This window comes from Lonchura striata, chromosome 1A (assembly GCF_050655825.1).
Source record: "Lonchura striata isolate lonStrDom1 chromosome 1A, ASM5065582v1, whole genome shotgun sequence".
Lineage (NCBI taxonomy): Eukaryota > Metazoa > Chordata > Aves > Passeriformes > Estrildidae > Lonchura > Lonchura striata.
Genome location: NC_140741.1, coordinates 10,782,712 through 10,809,914, shown reverse-complemented (window position 1 = coordinate 10,809,914; position 27,203 = coordinate 10,782,712). Strand labels below are relative to the sequence as shown.

Sequence of the window (27,203 nt, the reverse complement as noted above, 5' to 3'; positions counted from 1 at the left end):
CAGCACCCCTAGGGCAGGGAGAGCTGCTGTATTTTTTCCTGTGTGTGTTGAGCCCAGGCTGCAGCTGTGGCAGTGTGGTTTCCTCTCCAGACACGGTCCTCACCCTCAATTCCTGGAGTGTCACCTGGAGTGCGCGACTGCAGACGGCTCTCTCCGTTGTCAAACTCCTGGCTCTTGCACTCATCATCGTGCCAGGGATGATGCTGCTGGCCCAGGGTAGGTGTTGCTGCGTGGAGGGTGCTGATTGTGAACCCTTGTAATGGCTTTTCTTAGTGACAAGTGTGGTGCTCACTCAGCTGGCAGGAGCTTTCTCTGTCCATGTGCCAGATGTGAATTAGCTGGGAGCTGAGCCCGGTGTAGCTGGCACAAAGCTGCATCATTGCACTGGGCTGATGCACCTGGCTGGGTGGTGCTTTTTCCAGAGTTTAGTCATTTTAGTGCCAGAGGATGTATGAGTCTACCCAGGGTCACCCTGACCTGCCTATGCAGATGGTCTTTCTTTGGAGTCAGACTTAGCTATTTCCAGTGTAGCTCAAAATCTTTCCAAAGCAGCATATATTCGATGGACATTTAGGATATGTGACAGCATCCCCTGTGCCAGTCACAGCTGTGTAATGAGCTACCAGCCCTCATCTGAGCCCTGGTAATGGCATCTCTAACATTTCTGTGGCACAAGCTAATGTGTTTTACATCCAGAGATGGGTGGTAATTTAGTGAATTTACAATGAACTTGGTACAGGATTTCATGCCCATAGGCAGAGTGGGGGAGAAAAACGCTACAAGTAGAATTTTCTGTGAATGATACAAGAGGACTGGCTTTAATCCAAGCCTCAGTTTATAGAAAAGACCAAGGCATTCCCACCCAAGGGATGAAGCCTGTTCCTTCTTCATGCTATTACCTTCTTCTGCAGAGAAAACACCACAGGCAATGGGCTCCATGTTCATGTTTCTTTCTGATGTCTGGAGCTGGTTCCTTTGAACATGCAAAGCTCCCCTTGGGCTGGCAGGCTTCTGAAATAAAGGACTGCCCTGCAGCTAGGAATCCTGAGCCGTTATTGCTAGGATTGCCTTCAAATGACAATCTGGAGCCCTGGCACCCGTCCTCTGGTGGGGAGAAGAAGTGCAGGTAACATCTGGAGGGAGAATTAACCAAGAGACTCCAGTGTGATGGGCTGTGTTTAATGTGACTCACAGGGTACTGTAAATTGCTCATTAATGCATTGCAGGAAATAAATCCTTTTCATGCACCATCACTTACTAGCCATCGTTTTGGAACATAAAAAAAGTACCCCAATAAACCCACTCCTACATTTTGGGTTAGTTTTCTTCAAACGTATTTTCAAATTGACTTTTTTTTTTTTTTTTTTTTTTTGGTGCTTAAAATCAGTTTTGCACTTTTAAATAATTCTGCATGATTCCTCTGCTTTGTGCTGCTTTTTTTTGATTGCACTTCTGCCATTACCTTCTCTTTGGCTCAGGCTTATATTAGAGACTTGCTGGGCCAGTGTTTCAAACCTATTGTAAATGCAGGAAAACCCAGTGGGAAGAAATGATGATGTCTGACTCAATTCAGAAGGCTGAATTATTTCTTTATTATAACTATGCTAAAATACATTAATATACTATATAAAAAGGAAGATACTAAAACTATATACTACTTTCTCTAACACAACTCATGACCCTCTCTGGAGAGTCCAGCCCCAGGTGGGTTGGATTGGCCATTAGGTTCAAACAATCCTCACCTGAATCCAATCAAGAAATCACCCCCCCCGCCCCCCCCCCCCCCAGTAAACAATTCTCCAAACACATTCCACATGGGAAAAACAAGGAGCAGATATAGAATTGTTTTCTCTTTCATTTCTCTCTGTGCACCTCTATGAAAAATCCTGAGAGGGAGAGAAATGTGCTTGCCACACAAACCCAAGTGCCCAAATCTCGTCACTGAACTTCTTGCAGAAGCACCTCCATAGAAGTGCCCTGATTTTCTCCATGTGCTCCATGCCATGTCACACTTTGCCTGGTAAAGCCCAACTAGGAAAGCTTCTCACCTCTTAAAGAGAGTTTATTATGGAAAATTGAACGTAGATGTAGAATCAAACCTTGGGTTACCTGGATTTGAAACTGTTGGGAATGCAATTCTTTTTGACTGTGTTTGAATGAGAGGCCATTCAGAATTGCTCCCTTCTCTAAATCTTTTTGTTTTGATTTAGAAAATCCTGACTTTGATTTTTTTTTTTAAGTTTTGTTTTGTTGTTTCAAGCAGAGAACTTGAAGGAAAATTAGGGGAGTTGGTAAATATCTGAGACACCTCTACTTTGAACATGTTATTTGCTTCTCACTCTGTGTCCTTTCCTCTGGGTGAGTGGTGGTGGGTCAGACTGGCAGGTCCCAGCTCCCACCCCCTCCTCCAGCCTGGTTCCCATGCTCTGGCCAGCACAGGGCTGGGGTCAGAGCTCCAGCAGCAGAAACAGGAAAGAGCACAGCAAGAGCTGAGTTAGCCACCTCACTGGCTGCTCCACATCAAAGGGGAGTGTGTGTCCAGCTGCTGAGGGGGCTGGGGACCGAACATAGGGGTCAATCCAACAACTTAATTTTGGGCTTAAAGGAACGAGAGGACAGCTGGGATCAGCTCGTCTCCATGATCTTCTCTTCCCACATCAGGGTCTAACAATAACAATTTCAAGAAGGGCAATAACAAGAACAACTAGTTATTGTTGTATTGTTGTTGCCCTTCTTAAAATGCCTACCATAACTGGACAAGGGATAGATTTTTATTTTTTTTTTTTTTAATGTCACTATAGGAAAGTAAACATATCAGCAAGAGCAATGAAGTTAATTCAAATACCCTTCTCCAAGGAAATTACAAACACTCTTCCCAAGTCTGGGCAAGAGGTACAAGGGATGTTATCCTACAGGGAAGGAAGCCTGTCTGACGTTTCCCTGCTGTGTGTCCGTTGTTTATCTCCTCTGCAGGCCACACCGAGAACTTCCAGGATGCTTTTGACAGACAGTCGCTGGTTCTGGACAAGCTCCCCCTGGCTTTCTATGCAGGCATGTTCGCATACTCCGGCTGGTAGGTGTGATGGGAGGGCACTTCCCGGGCAGCAGAGAGGTGCCCTCAGCACGACTCAGTCTCTCACCCATCTCTTCCCATCGTGCAGGTTTCAGACCAGCTTTGTGCGTGAGGAGTTGGTCAAACCTGAACGGTAAGGCTGGTAGGAAGCTGCCCTGGGTTACCATGCCTGGGGGTCCCACAGCTTTCCCTGCAGTACAGGAGGAATAAGTTTGTGGGTTCACTTGGCTGCAGTCAATTGTACTACCAGATAAAAACTGCAGTAGTACTGTGCATAACAAGGGATAGCAGCTTGTTCTTTGTGTGTGTGTGTGTGTTTCCATTCCTTGCAGAAATATCCCCCTGGCTGTCATCGTGTCTGTGATCATGGTAATTGTGGGATACATGCTCACCAACGTCTCCTATTACACAGTCCTGGGAACAGAAGATGTTATGGCTTCTCCTGCTGTGGCTGTGGTGAGTTGTCATTGCTATTGTTATCTCCTCAGTGTGGCCAGCTTATGCTGCGGTTATGGCAAGTCTTTCAGAGATGGTTTTCCTATGAAATGCTTTATTGCTTTGGAATTTCTCTGGTTTACTGGGCAACAGTAAATTCTTCTTGTTGTGCCTAAAAGATAATGAAAAGTAACCTGCAGATGACAGTAGAAAATAGGAGATTTATGATTTCTATATTACTCCTTCAATGGAAGAAGGAGTCTGATGTCATCTAGAGATCACCTCATGTTCCCTAAAGTCAAGTTTGCTCTTCCTCCAGAGCTTTGTGCAGCGAGCCTTTAAAAGCCTGATCTCCGTGGTCCCCATCCTTGTCGCACTGTCCTGCTTTGGAACCATGAATGGAGGAATCTTCACATTTTCAAGGTCACATCCCTAATGGTCTATTAGGCTTTTGGCTCACAGAATCAGAGGGAAGCATCACCAACCTGTGTAATTACCCATCCACACAGTGGTATTTTAGCCACTCTTGTGGAAAAAATAAGGCTTTTGACTCCCAGGTTGTCAGTTACAGGATGGTCCCTTTTGGCTAAGAGTCTGCTTTTTCTATTTCTGACCAGGTCCAGACCTTGGTATCCAAGACTGGCTACAAACAAAGACTTTTATCTTCTCCCCTACCCTTCAGTTAAATCCCCAGTTTAAAGTGGAATGTCAATGTTTCTGGTAAACTAAAGGCTTTGTTGATGCTGGCAGCTGCTCAGTGAGATTGAGTCTCTTTCCAGGGGGTTCACCCAGCTGTGCTGCTGGAGGGAGTGGGGTCCCTCTGATGTGAGGCTCTCTAGGCAAACTCTCCCTTGAGAACTTTGCTTTGAAGTCAGTGAAATGTCATTGGGATGGGCTACTCCTAAAGCAATAGTCAAGGTTCAAGAAGTCTTGTTACAGCAATAAGAAAAGCTTTGTTCCATGGAAAAATAAACTTGCCAGCTTCACCGTCTGCCACATTCCATGCCCTTGTGGGAGCCTTGAAATTGGAGAGGAGGGCAGGCTTTATGAAAAAGTATCTTGTGCTGGTCCTGTGGAGCTGAGCAAACTCTCTGCAGTGGATTTTGCTTCACAGCTTTGATTCAGATCCATCGGTCTGAATGTTTCACAGCCTGAAAGCTAATGAATTATCTGATCCGCTACCCTGAAGTCGTGTATTAAATACAGGTGTGGACAATCCTTCCCATTAGCTGCTCCAGATAATGGTTTTCTTTGAGGATAAGAAGTTTCTGGACAGCACAGAGGTTCTTCATGTCCCCTTCTGACCTTCTCTTCCCCATCCTGACATCATTAACATAATCACTGCAGAATCACTGCATATAAACACTGATGGGCCCTCTCTGGCTGCCTGCCAGCCACACCCCTGCAAAGCCACAGAGACAGCAATAAAACCAGTTGTACACTCATGCCCCAGCTGCTTGGGGCCCTGCTTCAGCCCAGCTGATGCTCTGGCATGGTTTGTTTGAGGATATTAAGTTTCTAAAATTGGATGTGATTGTCTTCTCCCTAATTGCTCTTTCACAAGTCAAAGGAGGGATGCAAGCAAGGAACTCTCTGCTCTCATTTTGTAGCTGTTCTTGTGTGTAGCTGTCTCTTGGCAGTATGACAAACTGTATTTTCCAATAGCTGACCAGAGGATTGGAAACCATCTGTCATTTGAGGAGATTGTCCTTTATTTTTTCGGTATATGTACATATAAGAATATAGGCTTCAAAGCTGACAATCCCATTTCATAAACTCACCAGTTTCTCTTACAAAAAATTAAATATTGTGATCCCTCCACTTCCTTTTCACTAGAAAGATTAATTCCTTTTTTGATGGCAAGAGACTTTCTTACTCCTATTTCCAGTCTGAGTTCATTCATGGTCACTTTGGACTTGCCCAAAGGTCTTTGCTAATGAGGCACCCAAGGAGACACTGCCAGTGGTTCTGATGGTGGGCTCTGAACTGCACTGAACTGGTCTTGGGAGAGCTGTGGGAGCTCAGCCTTGGTTTTCTTGCAAATGCCCCAAAGTGGAGCTCTGAGGAACTTGGTCTAGTGGAAATTGTCCCTGCCCATGGTGGAGAGGGGGTTCCAACCCAAACCAAACTTTCTGTGAAAGTGCAGCCAAAGGCAAAATGAATGGCCTTGAATAGCAGCAGACTTGTGCTGGGGAAGGGAGTGGGTGCCTTGATGCCTCGGGTCAGTCTAGTGACTCATCTAATTTCTAATGTGGATGTAGAATGCTAATGTACAGGGCTCCCTGTCTTTTCCTAGGACTCTGTTTGTGGCTTCCAGGGAAGGGCAGTGGCCTCCTCTCTTCTCCATGATCCACATTAGAAGGCATACCCCCCTTCCTGCTGTCATATTAATGGTAAAGAAATCTGGCTATGTGTGACATGCTCTGTTCTTTTGCTGTCTTGGCTTTCTTGCAAGGACTGGATAAACTGAGGAGTTTTAGAGGGTGTTGGGACATTAAATTACCCCCTAAAAAATAAAGAAGGAAGGATACAGGAAATGGCTGCAAAGTTTAAGTCCCCTTGAGCCAGCAGTGGTATCCAAATGTACAACCTTGAAGTCCCTGCCTTATAACATTAGACACCTTTTTTAAAAGTACAGTCCCTACCATCTGCCACAGGTGGTGTTTGACACTGCCTTATGAAAATAGCTCTGCCAGGCTTTGGCTATCTGGAAATTTAGAATTCCCAGGTGTGGTGGAAATGCAGGGAGTGAGTATTTGTAGACATGGTCTGGTCTCGTGTTTTGATTTGTTCAGGTTTTTTTTTTTTTTTTTTTATGGCAATGGTCCAGCTCCATCCCAACTGTGCTGCAGTGCCTGTTGCAGCTTGGCTGAGCTGCTAAAATCTTAGCAGATGTCATTGTAGATAGCCTGTGTACCAGCAGTGCAGGCTTTTGCATCAGGCATGTTTTAATTGCCCTGGCTTGGACATGAAGCATCAAAGATGCTGCTGATCTTGAAATGATCACTCTGTGTAGGGAACACTGGGCTTCCATCCTTTCCAACAACTCTTTTCTGTAGCACTACAGATAAGTAGTATGAATAATATTTTAGGTATTTTGTCTTCAGTCTGTGACACTGTTTTGTAAAGCTCTCTGACCTCCAAAATGCTGGGGCTGTGAAGTAGTTGCAGGGGGGTTGGAGGAGGTGATCCGTGGCTGTAATGACTGTATTTCATGTTCACAATGCTCAGTTCCCTTTGGTCACTGCCATGGTGTGCATCGGAGACATCTACCATCTGCTGAACTTCTTCAGCTTTTCCCGATGGCTCTTCATAGGATTAGCCACCCTTGGGCTCATCGTCCATCGCCACCGTCACCCGGAGCTCCACAGCCCCTTCAAGGTAAAAGCACAGAGTGGAACCTGCAGGCCTGGCTTCCCTCCCTTTGATTTGCTCATAATTACAGCATTACATGGCCACGGTTGCCTTTAGGCTCTAAAGGGTTTCAGTCCCTGATGCTTAAGAATGCCTGTGGGGAGCTCCTGAAACTGGTTGATGTGCCCAAACAGCCAGATGTGAAAAATCCTATAAAGCCAGTTCTACACGGGGTCACCAGATGCATCTGTTAGAAGACTGCTTGCTACAAGGGACAAGGTTTCAGGCTTGGAACTGGGAAGTGTAGAGAGAGCAGTTCTCTGGCTCATCTCTTGTGGCCTACAAGAAGGGACTCTTGCCTGGATGTTATTTCAGTGGCAGGTAAGTCCCAGCTCTAGCTGAGAAGCAGAAAGCTGTCAGGCTTGAGGGAAAAGGAACATGGGTGGAGGGGTCCTGGGAGCGAACCTGACTTGGGAGGAATCGTCTGCTGGCATAGAAATATTGTCTCATGTAAAGTCGTGGGCCCCTCTTGTGGCCTTTCCCACTCTGCTGGGTGCTGGGATCCCCCTCATGTCAGCAGGGGATGCTGGAGCTGGTGCTGGAGCAGCTTTCCTGTGCTCAGGCACCTTTCCCACTGCTGGGGAATGTGCAGAAGGCATTAGGCTGGGGTGGTGCTGGAGGCAGACAGTTTGTTCCTGACTCTGGTCACCCCTCATGGTGCCTCCAGGCAGCAGCTCCTGGGAAGAGAGAGGACCTTCAGGGATGCTGGCCCTGGGCAGTGAGGAGCTCTGGGGACAGAAACACTTCCTGCAGCTCTCAGGGCTCCTCTATGAGCTTCTTGCATCCTCCTGCAAAGTTGGGGATAACTTTTCTTCTCTGCCTTTGCATTCAGCAGACACCTTGAGGCTTCCCCGTTTGTTAGTTGGCTGCACTCATGTACTCCCCCAGAAACAAACTGAATTAAGTTTTTAGTTTTCCTTTCAAACCAATCTTCTCAGGGGAGATTTATTAGTGGGTAGCACTGCTGATGGTTTCAGATGCCGAGGTTTTTGCCCTGGCTTTCTTCAAAGATTGAGACTTCTAGCGGCTCCTAAATATCGATTAAACGGGGGAGGGAGGGAAATAGTGGCCTTTGGGTCAGTTCGGCTGGTTTCCCCCCGCCTTTTCCCTGTTTTTTCTCAATTCTGTGCAAGCGGCAGGGGCTGCAGGTGGCGCGGGTGCGTGCTGTGCTCTAGCGGCCGCACACGGGCGGTCCCTGCCGCTGCCCGGCGGAGAACAAAGCCTGGCGTCCGTGTGACAGCGCTGGTACCCATTCTCATGCAGCATTTCGAGTTAAAAACGGCCAGAAAACACCAGAAAGAGGAGGGAGCAGTCCGCTTGCACACCTCTCGAGCAGATGTGCAGTGTGAGTGTGTGCGTGTATGAGCGGCTGGCAGGAGATACTCTGGCTGGAAAGACAAGAGTACCTAAGTTTGTTTGATGGCTGGATGGCTGCCATACCTAGAGCAACTGATCTCTTCCAACTTGGCATGTTGTGTATCCAAAATACAATATTTATTACTGGTAAAGATTGTCACCCTATATGAGAGAAGCTCCTTCATTCCATCAGCCATGGCAAGGAGTCATTTGGCTGAGTTTGGATCCAGAGACAGAAGGAGTGTTTCACAGTTTTATTATTTATTGCAGTCTTCCTATTTGCTCTCCAAATAACCCAGATGAATTGGCTCATCCAATAGGGTATGGCTGAAGTGCTCAGTGCTGCTTTGATTTTCTTCATGGTATCACTGAAGCTGGAGTTCTTGGTGCAGGAGTCTGGTTTGTCTTGGTTTAGTCACTCTAAGTAAGTCTCAGGCGACCTGGAGGCAGGTCAACACGAGTCATGAGTTTTATAAGCAAAGAACAGTTTGATTCAAAGTGTCACTTCTTTCTTGGCTTCAGATTTTCCCTCAGCAGTTGCCTTAGGTGGCAAGTAGATGTGTGTGCCTGTGCATGCACAGGAGCAGGACATTCACAGAGCTGTGGGGTGTAGGTGGCTTCTCCCCCTGCCTGGCTTCCAGTTCAAGTGAGGTTTAGATTTTGGTGCACATGAATATAAGGGGCATGCACCTCACAAGGCACACTGGGCTCTGAAGCTGTTGCAGTTGTTTGCGCTCTGATTGTACAGAAGCATTCTGCAGGACAGGATATGATTCTTCTCATTTTATTTAGATGGATAAACAAATGCAGTGTGTGCTGGCACATACGGAGTCTGATCGGCTTACAGCCACCAGTTTTCCCTGATAGTTTTCCCTGATTTTTTCTTCTGTGCTTTTTTCCTCAGGTTCCCCTGTTTGTTCCTGTCTTTTTTACCATTATCTGCCTCTTCACAGTGGCAATGTCTTTCTATTCAGACCCTGTGAACATTAGCATTGGATGCACCATAGTTTTGAGTGGTTTTCCAGTCTACTACCTCATAATTCACAGGCAGATGTCAGACCGCTGCCGCAACCTGTTTTGTAAGTATGCATTTCACTTTCAGTACTGTGGATCTAAACACCCTCAAGGGTCAGGATGCTGGTTTGTTCCCAGGGCTCATCTCTGATGCAAATTGCTCCTTGACCAACAGACCTCATGAAACCTAAATTATGTCCCCTGGCACCACTCTGGTGTCTTTCCCAAGGCACAGCCTCATTTGTTTTAACAAAGACAAGGCTGAGGTCTACCAACAGGGGGAACAAAGAGGGTCACTTTCCTACCCCAGCCCTAGTACCTACTAAACTTTATCATGTCTTTGGGATTACCAACTCTGGGTGAAATTTGTCCAATGTGGAGCAGAAAGACAAAAAGTTAGGATGGGGAGACTACAGGCAGATGTTGCAACCCCATGCACAAATTTGCTTGCTGAAAGACTGGGGAGAGGACTGGTAGGAGAAGAGGACTGCCAGAGGTCTGTGTGCTTGGTGAAGAGGCCAGGATGGTCTGGGCACAAATGTAGCTGTGGAAATGAAGTACATCTCCACTCCAGGCAGTGTCTAGTACAGATTTCCTTTGGATGTAGGCATGGTGTCACAAGGGTTTTTTCAGAAATGAGGGCCTGGGTTTGAGTTTGTCATTTCTGTTCCAAGTCTTGTTTTCTTTTGATATGATGCTGCATGGAAGTGCATCGGTAACCACTAAATAGAAGAAAACATATAACAAGAAAGGAAATAGATACAGTGATCTGCCAATATAAAGTGCTCCAGCCATCAGTGCTGATGCTCTGATTTTCAGCCATATCTCAGGGTTTCCTCTGGACTAAGCTTCCTTCTTTTTTTTTCCACCCTTTCAGATTATCTTACACACAAACTGCAGTTACTGCTGGAAGTTGTCCAACAAGAAATCAAGACTTACTGAGAAAACCATCAAAACTCACAGAAGACAATAAAAATCTACTTACGCCATTTTTGGCACCTTTGATCCTATCTAAAGCAGGCCATGTTTTTATTCTTTTTAGTCAGTGCAACTGAGGATGACTGAGCCAAAACCTTGCTGCAAGTGTTCCCAAGCTTGTCAACTGGGATCTGTTCCTGCCCTTTTATTTTTTTCACAAGAGCAAACTAGTTCTCTGAAATGAGCTTGCTTTGCCTGCAGAGTGTCTTTGAAACCAAGATCCTAATTTTGCAGCCTAGCCTAGTCCTGAGAAAAATGGTGTGTGTATGTGTGTACAGAGACAGTACTTTGTTCTCCTGGCTTAGCAAATAGAGGAAGTGGGCATATTGCAAAACTTGGAATCCAATACATGGAAGGCAAATGCAAGTTTCAAACAGAACCACTATAGCAACCTTGTTATGGGGAAGGGTTGGGGAGAGCTAATTAAAGATAAGGCAGATGAATTGAAAAGAAGAATGCAGGGAGATAAAATTTTATCCACCAGAAAGAGCAGATTGAACTAATGAGAAGATATTTGAAATTCAAGTATTAACAAAGCAAAGTCAGAATGTTTTGCTTGGATTTTTGTATAAGCAGAATGAGTTTTATAGCTTTGAAATAATCTTTCAACTTTGAATTTTACTTTTCTGAAATTACATTTTAAACTGTGCAAATGCATTTTTAAAACAATTAGTTAAATATCAACCAGAATATGACAGGAGAGATCTTGGTCCCTCCCCCAGCTTCCCAGACCCACTTCTCACCAGTGAAGTTGAAAACTCAGAATCTGGCCTAGCTCTAGTGAACTACAATTCCTCCTATAATTAGACAGGACCACTGACGAGACTTGGGCTGATTCCTGAATAAATGCATCTTCTGGTGCTGTAAGAAGACATGAACAACTTCACATCCAAGCTTTAACTTGCCAGTTGTGCATGACTTGCTAATTTAATCCATAACCACTCATTTGAACTAATGGCACACGAAAGGTTTCCATTATTGGATTACTTTGGTTTACATTATTAATGTGGCAATGTTATGTCCAGATAATACAGCAATTAGCTATTTACAATCATGTAATTGTTAATCAGTTCCTAAAAGATGGGAAGTAGCATGCTGAGACTCCGCTAATGACTGCTGGAAAGAGGAACAGCAGAATGTGGAGCATTTTTTAATCTTTGTATCAAACATTTATGTACTTAAAATAAAAACAAAGTACCATTTACAAATCCAATCTAATATACTGAAATATGTAAAATTTTGGAACTAAAGTTGGGTTATTTTCAATGCAATTGAAAATTAGTATTCTTGTAATGCCTGCTTCCTGTTCCTGTGCTGAATTAAGCTGGGAAAACAGCAGTGTGGTTGCAGGGCTTGTTTCCCCACTACCCTCCCACAATTTAATTTACAAGCTGCTGGACATTGTCCAACAGGAAATACAATCTCACTGGGAAAATCCTCACAGTGGAAACCATCACAGACTATAGGAGAATTTACTGGCTTTAAATGGTAGAATGGATTCAAGTGAAATATGGAAATGCTTCCTGGATCCCAGACAAGAGCCAGTCCCTCCTCGTGCCAGGTTTTGCTGAAGCTGAACTGCCTGGCACACCTTCCCACAGCACCTCAGTGGTGGGCCAGGACCCAGTATGGGTGGCTGGGAGGCGAACCTGCAGAAGACCTTGCAGAACCAGGTGAGCTCAATCACCCCTACATTTCATGGGTCCACCCACTTTGGTTTGGGGAATTTTACACACCTTAAGGTAAAAGCATGATGTACTGCCAGCCTGGTCCCAGACTGCAATACCCATGTGAGCACAGTGTGTACATGTTGTAGCATCAGGACTCCCACACTAAACCTTGGAGCAGTCTGAAATTGCAACAGAGCTGCTGCATGTCACAGAGCCACAGACACAAGGTGGAAAGTCCCTTCTTTGTCTATTTCCTCTGAAGAGGAAAAGCGAACAAGGATTGAAATTCCTGGGAGGAACTAAGTAAAGCTACCTGCTGGACCATGGTTTCTTTATAAAGGACAAGCCAATTGACATATGCTGGGAAACCACACTTGGGTGCCTCTGCTGCCTGTGCAGGAATAAAAAACCTTGTAGGGCTATACATAGGATGTCTGCTCCAAGACCTGTTCCATTCCCAGTTACTGCAAATGCAGACAGATATAGTACCATGGTTGAAAAATCAGAGGTTCAACTGCTCCATGGATGACATTACAATTAAAAGGGATAAAAATAGAAGGTATCGGTTTACAGTGAACTCAAGTTTCTAGTTGTGGAGAGCTGTCTGTTTTTAGAGACAGCAAAGATACGCAAACATTTTCTACCAAGCCAGAATGCTCTTCCTAAAGCTCCTATCTTATGTCTACTGAAACACTTAGGCCTCAGTGGCTCTAAGACCTTCAAGAATGGTCAGAAGTGAAAGAAAGTGAGTTCATAATCACATTTGTGGTGTTGTTGTTTTTTGTTTTAGTTTGGTTTGTGTGTGTGTGTGCTCTAGGGGTTTTGTTGTTGTTGGGTTGGTTTGTTTATTTTAATGCTACATCTGTGGAATGCACTCAGAGTGTACCCTTTCTGGAAACTCGGAGATTTATGTGTTTCAGCCACTGCTGATCTGGTGTGACTGCATCACCTAGAAAGAAATATGTTCTGGGCGGTTCAACTGAATACAATCTGAGATTTTAAAAAAGTCAAAGAAATGCTTTCGGCTTAACAAGTTTGCATCATTAAGACTTCTTGACATGTTGTTAAGCTTTATGCCTGAGAGCTCTCCTGTGAAATGCTGTCAGCTTCTGGAAGGCTGGAGGTCAGACTGGAAAGCTCCTAAGCCTTGTCTGATATGTGTTGGGAAGAGCAGAGAGGAGGATCAGACTTCGAGGTGCAGGAACGCAAACACCTGGGATGGTGCAGATTCTGAGGGCTCAGTGAGCCTGTCTCACAGGACTCTGTGCTTGGCACACACAGGTTTGTGTGGCTCAGCGTGGCTCTGCTTGCTGCAAACCCCTCGCCTGTGCCATCACTAACCCTGGGGAGAGCAGAGTGAATGATGTACCTGCACTGAGATTTGGGGAGTCACTTTGCAAGGCAATGCCAGCTGTTGGCTTTCCAAGAATGATTCTCAACAGAAGCTGCTCCTTATAGAAAGGAGAAAGTCCTGAATATCCCAGCCAATTGAAGGCTGAGAGGAATTGGCTGTAGGTAAGAACAATGACAGGAGCCCAGAAGCAGGGATAAACTCTGCTGGGTCACAGTGACACTGATTTTGCAGCTGTATCTGCCAAAGCCCTGGGCTATGCTTGGCAGATGTGCATGCGTCTGTCGCAACAACCAGAAGGAAATGTTAATGTTACTCAGCCCCACTTCCTTAAGGGTCTGGGGCAGAGAGACACCCGTGGTCCCACAGAGAGGCTGCGAGGGAGACAGCGAGGTCCAGATGTGCTGTGGGCAGTTCACAGGGAGCTCTCACAGGCCAGCTGTGGCTCGCTTTTGAAGGTGATGCTGCACTCGGGGCACCTTTGCCATGCAGAGCAAGGGTTGAGCAGCCTCACCCAGCCTAGCAAGCACAAGGCTGATGCCCTCAGCTCCTGACGGGGGTGACTGGGCAGCCCAAGGACAGAACTGTTCCAGGGAAGTGACACATGCTGGGCTCTGACAGCCTTCCCAGGGTGCAACTGAGAGGGGAGGGCTGGACACACAGGAAGTTCATGTTTTCATAGCTTGTGGGCTTGGCTTTCAGGTCTGCTGGAGGGTTACCTGCTTGCACTTCGTCATGTTGTAAGTTGTGTTTGTATCTTCATTCATTCATCTTTTTTCTTGTGTAAGGGAAAAGATAGCATGAGGTTGCTTTTTAAGTATAAAATTTTCTCTATATAAAGTTATTCTTATTAACATATAAAAAGCAAATGAAGAGTTGCAAAAGACCATGTAGCAAGATCTTCAGCAAAATGTGAAGGACACTACCAGTCTTGCTGGCAAAACATTTCTATCTTGCTGGCTAGCATTTCTATCTGCTTTTGAAGTGCTTCACCTCTGTTTATTTCTAGTTGGGGTTAGTTGTTGCGTGGAGAATCCCAGCATGGAGCAGAAATGCTGGAAAATGAAAAGGAAAGTAGGTCACAAGTGGAGATATCTGCAAGCTTATGTGATTTGGGCAGACTGGGAGCCCCAGGCAGGGGAGCTGGCAGGGTTTAGCAGGGGTTATCAGGAGTGGGGGTAGAGGGGAGAGTGAGTTGGGCAGCAGTGGAAAAAACTGCCTGGAAATGTCATCCTTCCCCACTTCCCTGCTTTCCTTTCCATTTCCCCTCTCCCCACCTCCCTCCTCAAATTCCACCCTTCAAATCTGCAAACTTCAAATTCTTCAACCGTGTCAATAGCAGCAGCGTCGTGGTGCTGTGCAGAGGGGAAAAAAAGGGACAGCCATGTCCAACAAATCTCCTGGTAGTGCTGGATCTCTTGAATGCCCTGCAATGGGAGAGAAGAATAGTTTGGAGCATTTTTCTAGGAACAAGCCTGGCCAGTGTTGCTGCGTATACAGGCAGTGCTGGAACGAGGTCTGTCTGTGAAGGAGACCCAGGTTCTTCCTCGCTCTTTGCTCTGGCACTCTGGGGCTGCCACGTCTTTGTTTTGTGGACCTTTGCACTGTAAACAGCTCTGTGAGGGAGCTGCTGCTGTAAGGATTTCCTCTCATTGGCCTGCTCTAAATACCGTCGATCCCTGCCAAAGTACAAAGGGCGTCAGAGCTGGATACATGATCATTTCCAGTTTCTGTTTCAATACCGTGTTCAGATTCTTCAGGCAGCTCAGAATAGCTCTGTCACAGACCCTTGGAAGCTCAACTGCTGGCAGCTTTTGGCTATGGATATGTGATCCATGATAGGCAATCTTGCAGGGGCAGTAAATTGGTGAGATACATTAAAAAAGTGTTGTCTGGGTCCAAAACTGGGAGATTAAATGGAGGGTGAAGCACAGCAGGAAGCAAAGTAAAATCCCATGAGCTGGAATTATTGGTGGCTACCTGTTTCATTTTCTTCTCTTTGTAGGTGCTGTGTCTAGGATAGAGTGCAGAATAGACACTTTGCTGGTAAGTAATGATATCCCCTCCTCCAAGTGAAAGCTACTTTCTCACTCCCTATCCTCAACAGGACAGCAGGGACAAAATAAAATGGGAAAGTTCATGAGCTAAGATAAAGCCAAGGTGAACATTGGGCAAGACAGACTCGACTTGGGGGAAGTTAATTTATTGCCAATTAAAATAGATTTAAATTGTGAGAAAATAAAATTATTCCCCCTCTCCATGGACTCCCAGGTTCAGCTTCACTCCTTCATTCCTGACTTTTCTACCCTCTCTTACCAAAGTAACGCAGAGGGGAAGGGAAATGGATGTTGTCCTCAGTCTGTAAGATTTGCCATCTACTCCTCCATCATTCTCAAAAATGTCCCCTGCTTCAGCATGTTCATTTCCTGTGGGCTGCAGTCCTTCAGGATAAACGTGCTCTAGCACGGGTTTTTCTCCGTGGACTTCAGCTTCCCTCAGGGCCTGTCCACGTGCTGCAGCATGGCCTTCTCCATGGGCTGCAGTGTGGATCTCTGCTCCATGGACCTCCACAGCTGCGGGGACACAGCTGTCTCACCATGGCCACCTCTATGGGCTGCAGGGGAATCTTGGTGTCAAGTGTATTTTCTTAAAATGTGTTTTTTAGGAAGATAGATACATTTTAGGGAAAATCAGTGGCACAGGTCCAAGCCAGAGAGGTCAGGGTCCTTTCTTCATATGGTGCTTACCATGCACCATAAACACCAACTCCTCAGTTCTGGGGCACACCTGCACTTTCCAGCTGGAGGGGGATCTCTTTTTTTGAGAAGTGAATAGATTTCTGATCAGGCCAGGGATGCTGTACAATTTGACAGCTTTGGAAAAGACCCGTGCTTTGATCTGGATTTCTTTTCCAGTGCAGGGCAGAGTAAGCAGCCAGGTGCCCATCAGCTCTTCTGCACTTGTGTTGTCTCCCGACTCACCTGTTTGCTCCTGAAAATGGAGTATGTCTGGTGTTGGCTCAACGATTCCAAGCAGTGGATTGAGTATGGGAAAGAGGTGAAATTCATCTGCTGTTCGTGCCAAAAGCTTTTGTTAAGCCATCTTTGGAGAGTTCTTTAGAGTGTGTTGTTCTGCAGCTGGTGTGTTCTACATGTGCCGCTGGGTGCCCTAGCAGTGCTGCTCCAATGCCTGGGTGGAATTGTCTTCTTAATTGTCCCTCAAAGCAGGACTGGAACTCTGTGAAAGCTTTCAAGGGTCTGGCTTGGGAAGTGGGTGCATTTTCCATAGCTGACAAACATTATTTGTCTGGAGCTGACCACACAGGCTGAAGGCTGCTTTGTTACTGCTGTTAGAAGCAGCTGTTCTCGGTGGGGTACCCCCTCCATCTCTGTAGAACAAAGTGCTTGAAGCTGTAGAGACTTACTTCAAACATCCTCCTGTCACAGAGGCCTGGGGAAACATTGATATTTCCCCACAGTGACACCTAAACCAAAGGTGGTTTCTAACAGGTATAATTTCCTTGTTCTTTCTGCAGCACCCAGGTCATGTCACTGCCACTGTAACATCTGCATTTCTGGAGAATGAATATCAAGCTGACAAGAATGGTGTTATTATTTTCAGGGCTGGTTCTCAGCAGTATAAGTTAGACTTTGCAGGTGAAGTATCTCCCTGATTGAAGTTCATTACACAGTGCAGCTGGCTTGAAGGTTTTCACACCATAACTGCATCACTTTGAACAGCTCTTTTTCCTCCTGTAAATTTTCTCCAAGCAGAAATTGAGCAGTAGGTAAATTTCTCTAAAGTTTTCAGATGCCCCACTTGAGCTTCTATACTTGGGCATCTATAGTCAAAAATCATACCTGACAATATTGTACATTCAGAAGAAGAGTTGAGAGTAATTGCTTCATGGCACCTTGGCTTATACATTTGTGTTTATACACCTGAAAAGGAAAAATTAGAAATCAGGGAGGGAAAAAAAAAAAAAAAAAAAAGGCACTGAAAAGTTAAAAGGTGAAGAAGTGAGCCTATTGTGAACATCTTGCAAGCTGCTTACGGGGAGAGAAAGCACAGTGCAGCAAACAAAAATTCAGGGCTGGTTATATAGAGAGAGAAATGGGAAAATTAAAAATGCTTTTCTGTTTCTAATTTATTTACCCATCTTAAAACTCCTGTTAGCTTTCCAAACTTTAAATGTTTCCTGGCATGAGTAAAGAGTGGTGTTTAAAGGAGGAAACAATGGATAATTAGCCATGTCACCCAGCATGTGCTCTATGATATTATTACAGGACCAAGAAGGGAGGGCAGGCTTTGCTTTTAGCACCATGGAGCAGCCCTGTGCTGCCAGGAAAGCCAGGTTTGTGGCCCCCATTACACTGAAAACTCTTTCTTGCTGTAGGCCTGCCATCTGATGTGGTTTTCTCTGGCCAGCAGCCTGGATGTGAATTCCAGTGCAGGTGCAGTTGGTGCTTGGTTGCCTTCAAGTTTCACAGCCTGTGCTAGCAGGTGGTTGACCTTGCTGATCTCCAAGTAGGAGCAGTGCAAGTGGGAATGAAGTTTGCACTGGTTGGGTGGGATAGAGAGAGCACCACAATGCAATATTCAGAGCTATCTCCTCTTTTATTTTTACTTAACATGAAAGAGCCTGTCCCTAGACAATGAATTATCTCCTTATTGAGTTATTGTGTTTTTCTTTCAAGACATGGTCCAAACAAATGTGCTCTTTAAAACTCAAAGAAGTGTTATTCGACTGCCTAAGCAGTCTGAAGATGGACAAGATGGAAGGTAATACACATTCATTGTTTAGTAATGTCTCTAGAGGACAGCACCTTTCTGCTATAAAGTTCCTCCTACCTGCCTAGAATGCAATTTTATATTTATTAAATTAATTTTTAGATACCTTTTCCTGACTGGTTTAACAGTACATTTTGCACTGACAGTATTTGTAAATTATGCAACGCTTCTGTAAAACTCTCTGGAGGGATGTTTTCTGGCAGTCTCTGGCATCTGTGAAAAACCACTAGAGCAGATCTGCCACACAAGGCTGACACAACTGTTCCGGGAATTTTTATTCCTTGATTTATGCCCCAGCACTAATAAATAACTGTGCAGCAATTAGGAGCAAGAGGCTGCCAATCCCAAGAGCTGTGGTGCATGTGGATGTCATCCCTTGGAAAGCTGAGGATAAACTGAAAATCAGAACAGGCAAATCCACTGAAATTAAGTGAATTACAGGCACTTACTTGAGATACCCTATCTCATGGCTTTTTCTAACAGAAGTTCAGCTTAACAGAATTTGAGCACATCTGCTATAAATGTTATTTGTGCTACTGATTTTTAGTAAGAGCTGTCTCTGCTTTAGAAACTCACCAGCAGACAGTGCATGGGAAGCTGAGGGTTCCATTAAAGTGTTGGTTCAACCTAAGGTGTGTTAATTCAAAAAGAAAAACTACAGCTCGTGAATGGATGCCTGAGGAATGCTTTGGAGCCTGTGGTTAGATTCCCCAGAAGGGGGAGTTGGTTAGGAGTATCACCAGCTGACTGGCTCTTTTTTCTATTCTGTAGCCAAAACATGACTCTGTCGCATCCTGTCTATCCTCCACAGTGGGACCAAACTGCACTACCTGATATCGGGTACAAGGTAGGACTTTCCAGGTCTCCAGTGGGTGGGGAGAGCTCTCTCCTGTACTGATTTTTCCAAGAGCATAATTCAAGGCAATTGAGATGTTACCAGTTTTTACATGTGTCTTGTAAAATAAGCAGCTATGATGTGAGAGAAGACTGACAGTTTCATATTCAGAACAGACATGCATTTCCTGGGAGGCTCTCTGAGAGTGATGTGGTGTTATCTCCCCTATGATAGAGTAGGAAAGGCCTTTGCTGGTCATACCTGTCCTTTGCACTCTCCCAAGGCACTTCATCCCCTGATAAACCAGATTAATTGGATCTTACAATGGTATTTCCTCTGTTAGTTTGGGGCAGGATGTTATCTGCTGTGGTAAAACTGCAACATAGCCCTGTAGGGAAGGAGCTAGAGTGTCAGATTAAGGTGAAACTTTCACTCTGCTTCAGCCTGAATGCTGCTGTGCATTTCAATTTTAGGTTACTCTGAGCTAAAAATAGTCCAGATGTGGAGGTTCATCCTCAAAAGGAAGCTCATATAGGGGTGCACTGGTTTCTCTCAGCCAGTGCCTGTGCTTCCACTTGGGGAACAATGGTAAAGGAGGGTTAATGGGAAAAACTGAAGAAGCTTGTGATTTTTGTGGTAGGGATTTTCAGTAGATGTGAGAAGATTGATGAGTCCTTTGGAGGGACTGGAGTTATTGCTCTCAGTAATACCTTATTTTTAGTGCTTTAAAAATTTTCAGTTGATACAGCTCAGCAGTGATTCCCAAGAATATAGAAAAATCAAGAGTCTGTTTCAGAAGACAATGAAAAATTACTGCATCAACCAACTGCAGAGGATTCAGAATCCAACACTTTGGGACATTTTTCGGTGGTTTGTATCTATTTTATTTCATTATCCTTACTGTATGAGAAGACTGGTATTCCTGACCTGTTGCCCTCCATAGTCTACATTTGGAGCTGCCAAATTCAGCAGTCTAGCAGAGGTGAGGCTGCCACATATCTCTCTGCCCAGGTCTGGCTGGTGGCACAGACTTAATAACTGCCCCAAAACCTGTCTCTTTGAGGCTTCTCTGGGACAGTCCTGGAAGGGGACTGGGGCTGCTCTCTCTGTGACTGAGTTGTTGGTGTTGCATCTGTGTTCTTTTGTGTGTGTAGAAATGAGCCTTTCATCCCTAGCAAGATATATGTGTGATTCTTGCTAGTGTTATTCAAAAAGTAAATTCCTTTCCTTCATCATAACTGAGCTTTGGTGTTTCAGGTTTATTCTTTTGGTTTTAGCCTCTTCCACATAGGAGACAGGAAAAAAAATCTTCACTGTGGCTTCATACAGCTCAGTTTTATAATGATATTTATGTATTCAGGATTTATGTAACATGGGAACTGACCAATTCCTAGTCAAGAGATGTTTGTCTCTTTACTCTCGCATGTGGCGTGAAGTTGTGGGTGACACAGTCCATAGTGCTGCTGAGAACTTTTTGTTTTGCTGGCAGGAGCCAGCTGTGCAGCAGGGTACCAGCAGAAGTGCAAAGTGGGCAGTAAACCCACTGAGAGTGGCTTGTGTCACTGTTCCTCCACGACCCAGAAGTAGGAGGAGTGGAGTTGGGAAATTTTCCTTGTTTGAACCAGGAAAACAAGTAGTTATCTTTTTTTATTGTTGTTGTCTCTAGGCAAAAAGAAAAGATGAAGAAGCTCCATCAACTGAAAGGGGTGAATGAGAGGCTCCTGTTCCATGGCACGAGTCCATCCCATGTGTCTGCCATTTGTGAGCAGAACTTTGACTGGAGACTCTGTGGAACTCATGGGACAATGTATGGAAAAGGTACAAGTGCAGAAGGGTGTAGGAGTTGTAGCAGCAGGGACTGCAGACCCCAGCCAGGCTGGGGGATGTGTATTATGAAGTGACTGGTGGTTCCTGACCCATGTACTCCTGTACAGTCTCACCTGTGTATATCTACATTGCATTAGGTAGCAGACACAGCAGCAATCCCATTCCATGAAGGGCTAAAAACACCTCTCTTTGCCTCAGGTACCTGCTCTTGGACAGGTGGGACTGGCAGGCTGATGGTGAAATGTGGACTGGAGTTTGTCAGTACTTCACAATAAGCCACTGTGGGAACACCTGGCAAGAATGTTCCCACACGCTGTCAGGCTAGCTGGGGTTGTTGGATTGCTGGCTGCCAAGGTGCTGTTAGCACATGTTTGTTCCTTGGCTGGTGTATTGACTGACCTGTGGCATTTTCTGCTCCCTAGGAAGCTACTTTGCCAGAGATGCGAGCTATTCCCATGAGTATTGTTCCCCTCTCGGCGGGCGCTACAACATGTTCGTAGCTCAGGTTCTCGTTGGGGACTTCGTGCGGGGGAACCCTGAGTACTGCCGCCCTCCACCCAGGGACGAAAATTCAAACAGACTTTATGACAGCTGTGTGGATGACTCGACAGACCCTTCCATCTTTGTCATCTTTGAGAAGCAACAAATTTACCCTGCCTATATCTTGGAGTACAGCCTTGAGACCAGCTGTGTGGTCCTGTAATGAATGGTGGAATGTCTTTTGAATTCACACTGAATAACTTACTCTTCGGTACAATTTTTAAAAAATGTTTGTTCAGTTTTAGTTGTAGCTTTAGAACACTTTGTAATGCAGTGAACCAGTATCAATCCCCTGATTGTTTTGGGGGCATAGTTTTTTTGTTAGGAGCTATTCTTTCCCCAGAAGCAGTGCCAAGCTTTAGCATTCACCCTGTCTCTAGCCTGGAATGGGGATGTACCTACCTTGCACAGCATAATGCAGTGACACCTGCTGATTTAAAATGACCTTGATCCACTGATATGGTCACCTTGGGTTGATTCCTGCCTGTGATGGTGCTGATATGCCAAAGGGAGACTAGGCAGCGAATGTGGAAGAAGGAAAGTGAAAGTACCTACACCATGGTGCTCAAGAGACAAATCATGACCTACCTTTGAAGAAAGGGAAGAAAGGGAAGAAGCTCCTGCATGCTGAAGTCTTTGTGATTAATGTGGGCAAAGAACTTAGCCTTGTTTCCTGGTCACATTGCTGACATTTCTTCTTACCTTGTTCTGCTGTGTCAAGCCTGCATGTTTCTGTGACACCTCTGTCCCCACTGGATTTAGGTGAAGAAAAGCAGGGATATGGCAGCTGCTGAAGTTAGATCCCCACCATGCCATGACACCAGCAGTGAGGCAGTTCATGGTGAGCTGAATGGGGGCACATCAGTGTGTCCCACAGGGACACAGCAGAGTCCCACCAGGGCTGTGGAGCCAGCTCCTGCAGCAGTGAGCAGTGAGACACAGGAACTTTGTGAGAGCTGGCTGCTGGCATGGCCACCTCCTTCCCACCCTGCAGGCTGGCACTGGTGGTGGCAGTTTTGGATTACCCTGCTGCTGTCTGGCACTTCTGAGGGTGGAGAAGTGCCCCACTGGTGTGTGCTCCAGCTAGGATGGGTGGTGGGGAGAGCTTGAATTGTGGTCATAGTACTTGAAACTTGGTGCATTATGGGATAGATAACTTTTGGGATAAGTGATAGCATGGAAACAAGAATGGATGGTTTATTTTAAAACAGTCATGATATGTAAGTTGTAATTCTGCAGAGGAGTCACAAGTGGCTCACTTGTGTGTGCCATAGCAGGGGGGAACCAAAAGGAGGACTGTGTGTAGGATCCCATCATGTGAGAACCCCAGCCTTGTTTTGGGGCCACATGTGGTGGTGAAATTCCTCCTCCAACCCGTGCTTCCAAAGAAAAACTCCGCAGGCTTAGCTGTTCGGTCTCAAGGCAGTTTATTGCTAGTTATCTAACAGATTATGTTCTTGGACTGCAGCTATTTGATCAGCGGCCTGGGTAGAGGCACACACACACTGACATCCTCTCTATCTGCTGTCTTCTTCGTCTCTCCCTCCGCCCAGGGTTGCTGCTATCTTTTATAAGATATATTACGTATAACATGTTTACAATTATTCCCCAATACCTACTACCTACGTTGCCAAGTGTTTTTCTACTCAATCTGTGAGTAGAAGGATGTGCCAACATCACCAAGAACATGGAGGTAAGGAAGAAGAAGGAAGAAGGATGGGATCAGCCCACTTTCCTCCATCTTAGAACTTCTGACCCCCATGTACAAAGTGAAAACCCCCCTGTACATGTGTTAAAACCCCCCTGTACAATACTAAAAAAATTTCCCCTCTACTTCGTAACTACTTATACTATACTATCTAACCTTTTGTGATTGCTTGTTCCACCTCCAAAGTTGGTAATTCATTCCATGGCTCAAACTCAAAATCACAGTTGTTTTTCAGCTGTCTGCCAGGGTCTAGAATGCTTCTGACCAAGGCCTGGAACCTCTAAAAATGTCTGAGAGACATTTTGAGTTCCCACACCATCAGCTTTCCTAAAGCTGCCATCTTCAGGCACAATCAGTGCCTTTAGAGAATTTTGAAAGACAGGTGACTGCAATAAGTGCCTAAGCTGCACTAATCCATGCACTTCTGTGTCTCACTGCATTTGCAGAAGGCTAAAGATTGTTCTTTTGCAAATTAGTGATCTAGTCATGTTAGTCACAGGTGAGCAGAGAACTTTCCACGCAGTCAGGAAGTGAAAGTGAAAGTCACTTGAAGTGACTTAAAGTGGATGGGAAGGGACTGAACAGTGACCATATTCAGCTGTCACCCTGCATTGGTTCTTGCAACATTCCACAGATCTCCTCCATGGCTTCATCATCTTAAGGAGGCTTGGATGTGCAGCCTTTGGGCAGGACAGGGGCTGGAAGCTAGAGGGTTTGGGAAGAGTTTTGCTATTACACAAAACACTCTGTGGAATGATGCCCATCTATAAATCATCTTCCCCCATTCTTCTCCTCCATGACAGAAGAAACCACCCATCATGTGGGAGAAAGTTATTTCCAGCAAGGTGGGTTTCAGAGCAGGATTGCCAAAATCATCAAAGGCAGGAGAAGGTAAGGAAAATCCTGGTGAGAAGCAGGCTAGCCACAGGAAACAGGAGGGCTGTTGATCTGAAAAAGAGGAAACCAGGCAGAGAACAGAGGACAGGTGCAAGCATGCACAGTTTGGAAGAAAAATAAGCTTATCCAGTAAGTCAGAACTATTTCTGACTACAGGGAGAGCTTCTCACAGCCTCTAGAAGTAGGTGCTGGGTGTTATATCGAGAAGATCAGGCAGGATCTGGTGTGAGCAGCTGTTAACAGTGTGCAGTGGTGTGGCGCTGCTGTGGACTCTGAGGTGCTGGAGTACCAGATCTGATATAGAAGTTCTCCTTGAGGAGCCCACACTCTTTCAGGGTCACACTCTGGAACTCTCCCTTTGTGCTACTGCCCAAAGGAACACTCCTGCCTCCAGGTGGGTGCTGCTGCTGTTTCCTCCATGCCACTGCTGGATGGAGGGGAGCAGATGCAGGGAATTCACCTGCTCGAAAACTGACCTAGCCAAAACCCCCACAAAACCCAAAGCCCAAATACGGTGTTCAGCATGAGCGATTTCCAGTTCTGCTTGTGTCGGCACCAACAGAGAGCTGAGCAGGCTGCAGCATGATTTTTAACTGGCATAAGATGATCCTGAACCTCTAGCCCAAGCAGTTCTGGGAATCTAGAGCTAAAAGACTCAGGAATATTTCAACCAGTGAGGCACTGAGAGCAAAAGCTGCTAGTAAAAGTGAAAAGCAACTTAATGTATGGATATTTCTTCATGGCACTTTTTCTCAGGAGCATAAATTTGCTAAATCTTCTTCCCAACCTGAACGAAATGTACGAAATTTAATTTTGAAGTAGAACCTACTCACACAAAATTCAAAATTAAAATCTTTCAAACATTCCTCCTCCCCCCACCCAACTCCAATAAATCACAGCAAGACACATTTGGACCCTTAATCCATTCTTCACCCTTCCACATAATCCATACTGAGTCCATCAGGGGAGAGAGGAGTCTCCCTTGCACCACAGACACCAATGGAAACACAGCTGCCACCTCTTGTGTTTCCATGTCACACGTGGCACTGCCCGGAGAGAATCTGCCAGTGTGACACTCTCCTCTCCATGTCACAGTGCTTTCACCACCATGCGTGGACAGAGACTGCTCATAGGGCCCCTTTAAGGATGCTTTCTCACCCTTGCTTAAGGACCAACAGGAACAACAGTCCAGTGTCTCATTTTGGGACTACAGTCCCCCCCACTTCCCTGGAGCCGGGGGTCCAAGAACAGAGATCGCCTTCTCTTCTTCTCTGAAGACAGAGGGCATCCTCACACCCTCCTCCGCTGATCTCTGTTCATTCCTGAACTGGTAGTTGCTGGAGGAGTCTCTTGGCTCACCATTGCATCCCCCTAAAATGCAGTCTCTCTTGGAGGAGAAGTTGGTTCAGTCTATGGTTAACAAGAAGAGTCCAGCCAACAGCCACTCGATCATCTGCCCCCAACCTTTTTCCGTAACAGCTAAGGTCCCCGGCTGTCTCTCTTTCCTTCAAATTGAGGAGGAGCAATATTTCACAAAGCCTTCATTTCCCAGGAAAGGGTTAAAATTCCCGGACTCCCCGGACGGCTGAAATCTCGGCCCAGGACTCAGTCTCCCATCTCCCACGCTGGGCATCTTCCCCCCCCTCCTCCTTCTCCTCTGCCAGCAAACTGCCAGGTGTCTGCAGGCTCTCTATCTCTTTTCCCTCTAGGTTGGGGGTCGGGGAACAAAGACATCTCAGACGTTTTCCACCCTTCCGTCCGCAGGAGCTGGCCCAGCTCGGTTCCAGACCCTTCCTCCCTGGCCTACCTCTGCAGGCCACATGGCTTCCCCTTCCCCACCCAGCTCATGACTGGGCAGGGGAGGTCTGTACCCTCTGATGACCAGAACCAAAGAGAGCGAGTTCTCCTGGGAATTCTGCTTTTAACCCCTCTGTGTTCTCAGAGGTGTGTCCACCTTCAATTGGTCACCCCAAGTGTCAGTATCCAAACCTGACTGGACTGACCTCTTCCTTCCAAGAAAATTCTTTTCCCGTGTCAAACCACGACAAACACCAGCAGTCAGCAATTGAGGTAAGCAAGCAAAACCCTTGGATCTTGGTAAAAATGCACAGAGGAGCACACTTCCCTTTGAAGTATACATGCCATTCCATATTTTCCATTGGTTTTACATTGCTGGAAATACGTACCTGCCTCAGCCAGTAGTTGAAATCTGCAGGTAGATAAATCCTTGCTACTGTCAGCTCAATGTATCAAAACTTATATTTTTTTATTTGCTGAGAGAATGTTACTTGTAAATAAACATCTTTTGGTCAGAATTTTTGCCTCAGCAATGTATATTTGTTCAGAGTGAGACCTTTAACAAAAATATATTTCCACATTATTTTCTCCCCCTGCTGTAAGAAGAGTATTTTTCCAGCATTCTTAAAATAGAAGCAAATTTCCTGGCTACAAAGTTTTCTGCAGCAAAGGTTTTAGTCTTACTAACTGCAGTATTTTGAAACTCTTTTACATAACAATGACAGGATAAAAGGAAATGTCTCAATATTATTAATTTATGTGGCGTTACTGTAGTGAAGTTATTGTGTGAAGTTATCTCATTGTTTTGCTTAAATTTAAATATTTTTTTTAATTAAACTTGAGTTTGGGGTTTTTCTCTGCCTGTTGGAAAATCTAAGTTATCTGTACTTTGAGTGATTTATATGAAGTGATTTTGTCAAGGCAGGGAGACCATGGAGGTCTTTATCTGTGGGGGATGTTCAGATTCCAGGAGCAGCCTGGGACCTACCAACTCACAGACACTAGAATTTTACAACTTCTTAGAGCCCTTAGTTAAAAGAGTGAGCAAACAAGGCTTATAAATACTTACTTATTTCTATTTTTGGCCCACTCGCCTGCTTCCACCTTTTTATGCTACCATTTACTATGTATTTCCCCCTGTGGAGCTCCTCAACTCATTTCAAACATGCTTTTCTTCATACATCACAAATATTTAAACAATTTGCCATATGAGATTCCTTAATAAACAATCCATCACCAGTGCTTAGTGTTATTTTGATAAGTGAATTTCAAATAAATGGCAATATGAAAAACTTACAGGTAAAATGAATCTTGTGTAGATTTCCTCCCAGTCCCAGCTGCAAAGCTGGATTTGTTCTCCTGTGAGGAACTACACCAAACCATAAATCTGCAGCATTCCCAGGTGGGTCAACAGGGGAACAGAAGCACTTTGTTGACATGAGCACAAGGCTTCCATTAGCTTCAGTCCCACGACTCAGAGATGCCATCTTCCAGGATCGCTGAGAACTTTTTCTGAG

At 45.4% G+C, this 27,203-nt stretch overlaps 2 protein-coding genes and 1 long non-coding RNA gene across 4 annotated transcripts in view; 2 read left to right on the top strand and 1 right to left on the bottom strand.

The window, feature by feature from the left end:
* LOC110472953 (cystine/glutamate transporter) overlaps positions 1–10,302 on the top strand; it is an 18,024-nt gene extending 7,722 nt beyond the window's left edge. Inside the window, exons 5-13 of one of the 2 annotated variants that reach the window (XR_014952101.1) lie at positions 91–216; positions 2,974–3,073; positions 3,162–3,206; positions 3,406–3,529; positions 3,828–3,931; positions 5,805–5,901; positions 6,740–6,889; positions 6,980–7,243; positions 9,183–9,319. Coding sequence is in view for 1 of the 2 variants with exons in the window: in XM_077783256.2 (XP_077639382.2) it covers positions 91–216; positions 2,974–3,073; positions 3,162–3,206; positions 3,406–3,529; positions 3,828–3,931; positions 5,805–5,901; positions 6,740–6,889; positions 9,183–9,357; positions 10,170–10,234 (986 nt within the window). In the remaining variant the exon portion in view is untranslated. Of the gene's footprint in view, positions 1–90; positions 217–2,973; positions 3,074–3,161; positions 3,207–3,405; positions 3,530–3,827; positions 3,932–5,804; positions 5,902–6,739; positions 6,890–6,979; positions 7,244–9,182; positions 9,358–10,169 lie in introns of those variants that run through there. The other variant, XM_077783256.2, reaches the window with a different exon arrangement.
* The window catches only part of LOC146763373 (uncharacterized), a 66,348-nt gene continuing 49,314 nt past the window's right edge, over positions 10,170–27,203 (bottom strand). Inside the window, exon 4 of the long non-coding RNA XR_014952108.1 lies at positions 10,170–27,203. This is a non-coding gene — a long non-coding RNA (uncharacterized LOC146763373).
* On the top strand, positions 16,218–24,795 carry LOC110472954 (protein mono-ADP-ribosyltransferase PARP12). Its single transcript, XM_021535126.3, has 7 exons — positions 16,218–16,348; positions 16,827–16,947; positions 17,989–18,073; positions 18,854–18,929; positions 19,657–19,787; positions 20,584–20,735; positions 21,167–24,795. Exons 1-7 carry the CDS (start codon positions 16,289–16,291, stop codon positions 21,445–21,447), a joined length of 906 nt encoding a protein of 301 aa, XP_021390801.2. The 5' UTR covers positions 16,218–16,288; the 3' UTR covers positions 21,448–24,795.

Excerpts from the sequence above, each read along its gene's own strand:
- LOC110472954 (XM_021535126.3), top strand. The coding sequence starts at position 16,289 with ATGGAGTATGTCTGGTGTTGGCTCAACGATTCCAAGCAGTGGATTGAG. Across the intron at positions 18,074-18,853 it reads GAAGATGGACAAGATGGAAG|CCAAAACATGACTCTGTCGC; the intron begins GTAATACACATT and ends TCTATTCTGTAG. Across the intron at positions 19,788-20,583 it reads CTTTGGGACATTTTTCGGTG|GCAAAAAGAAAAGATGAAGA; the intron begins GTTTGTATCTAT and ends TGTTGTCTCTAG.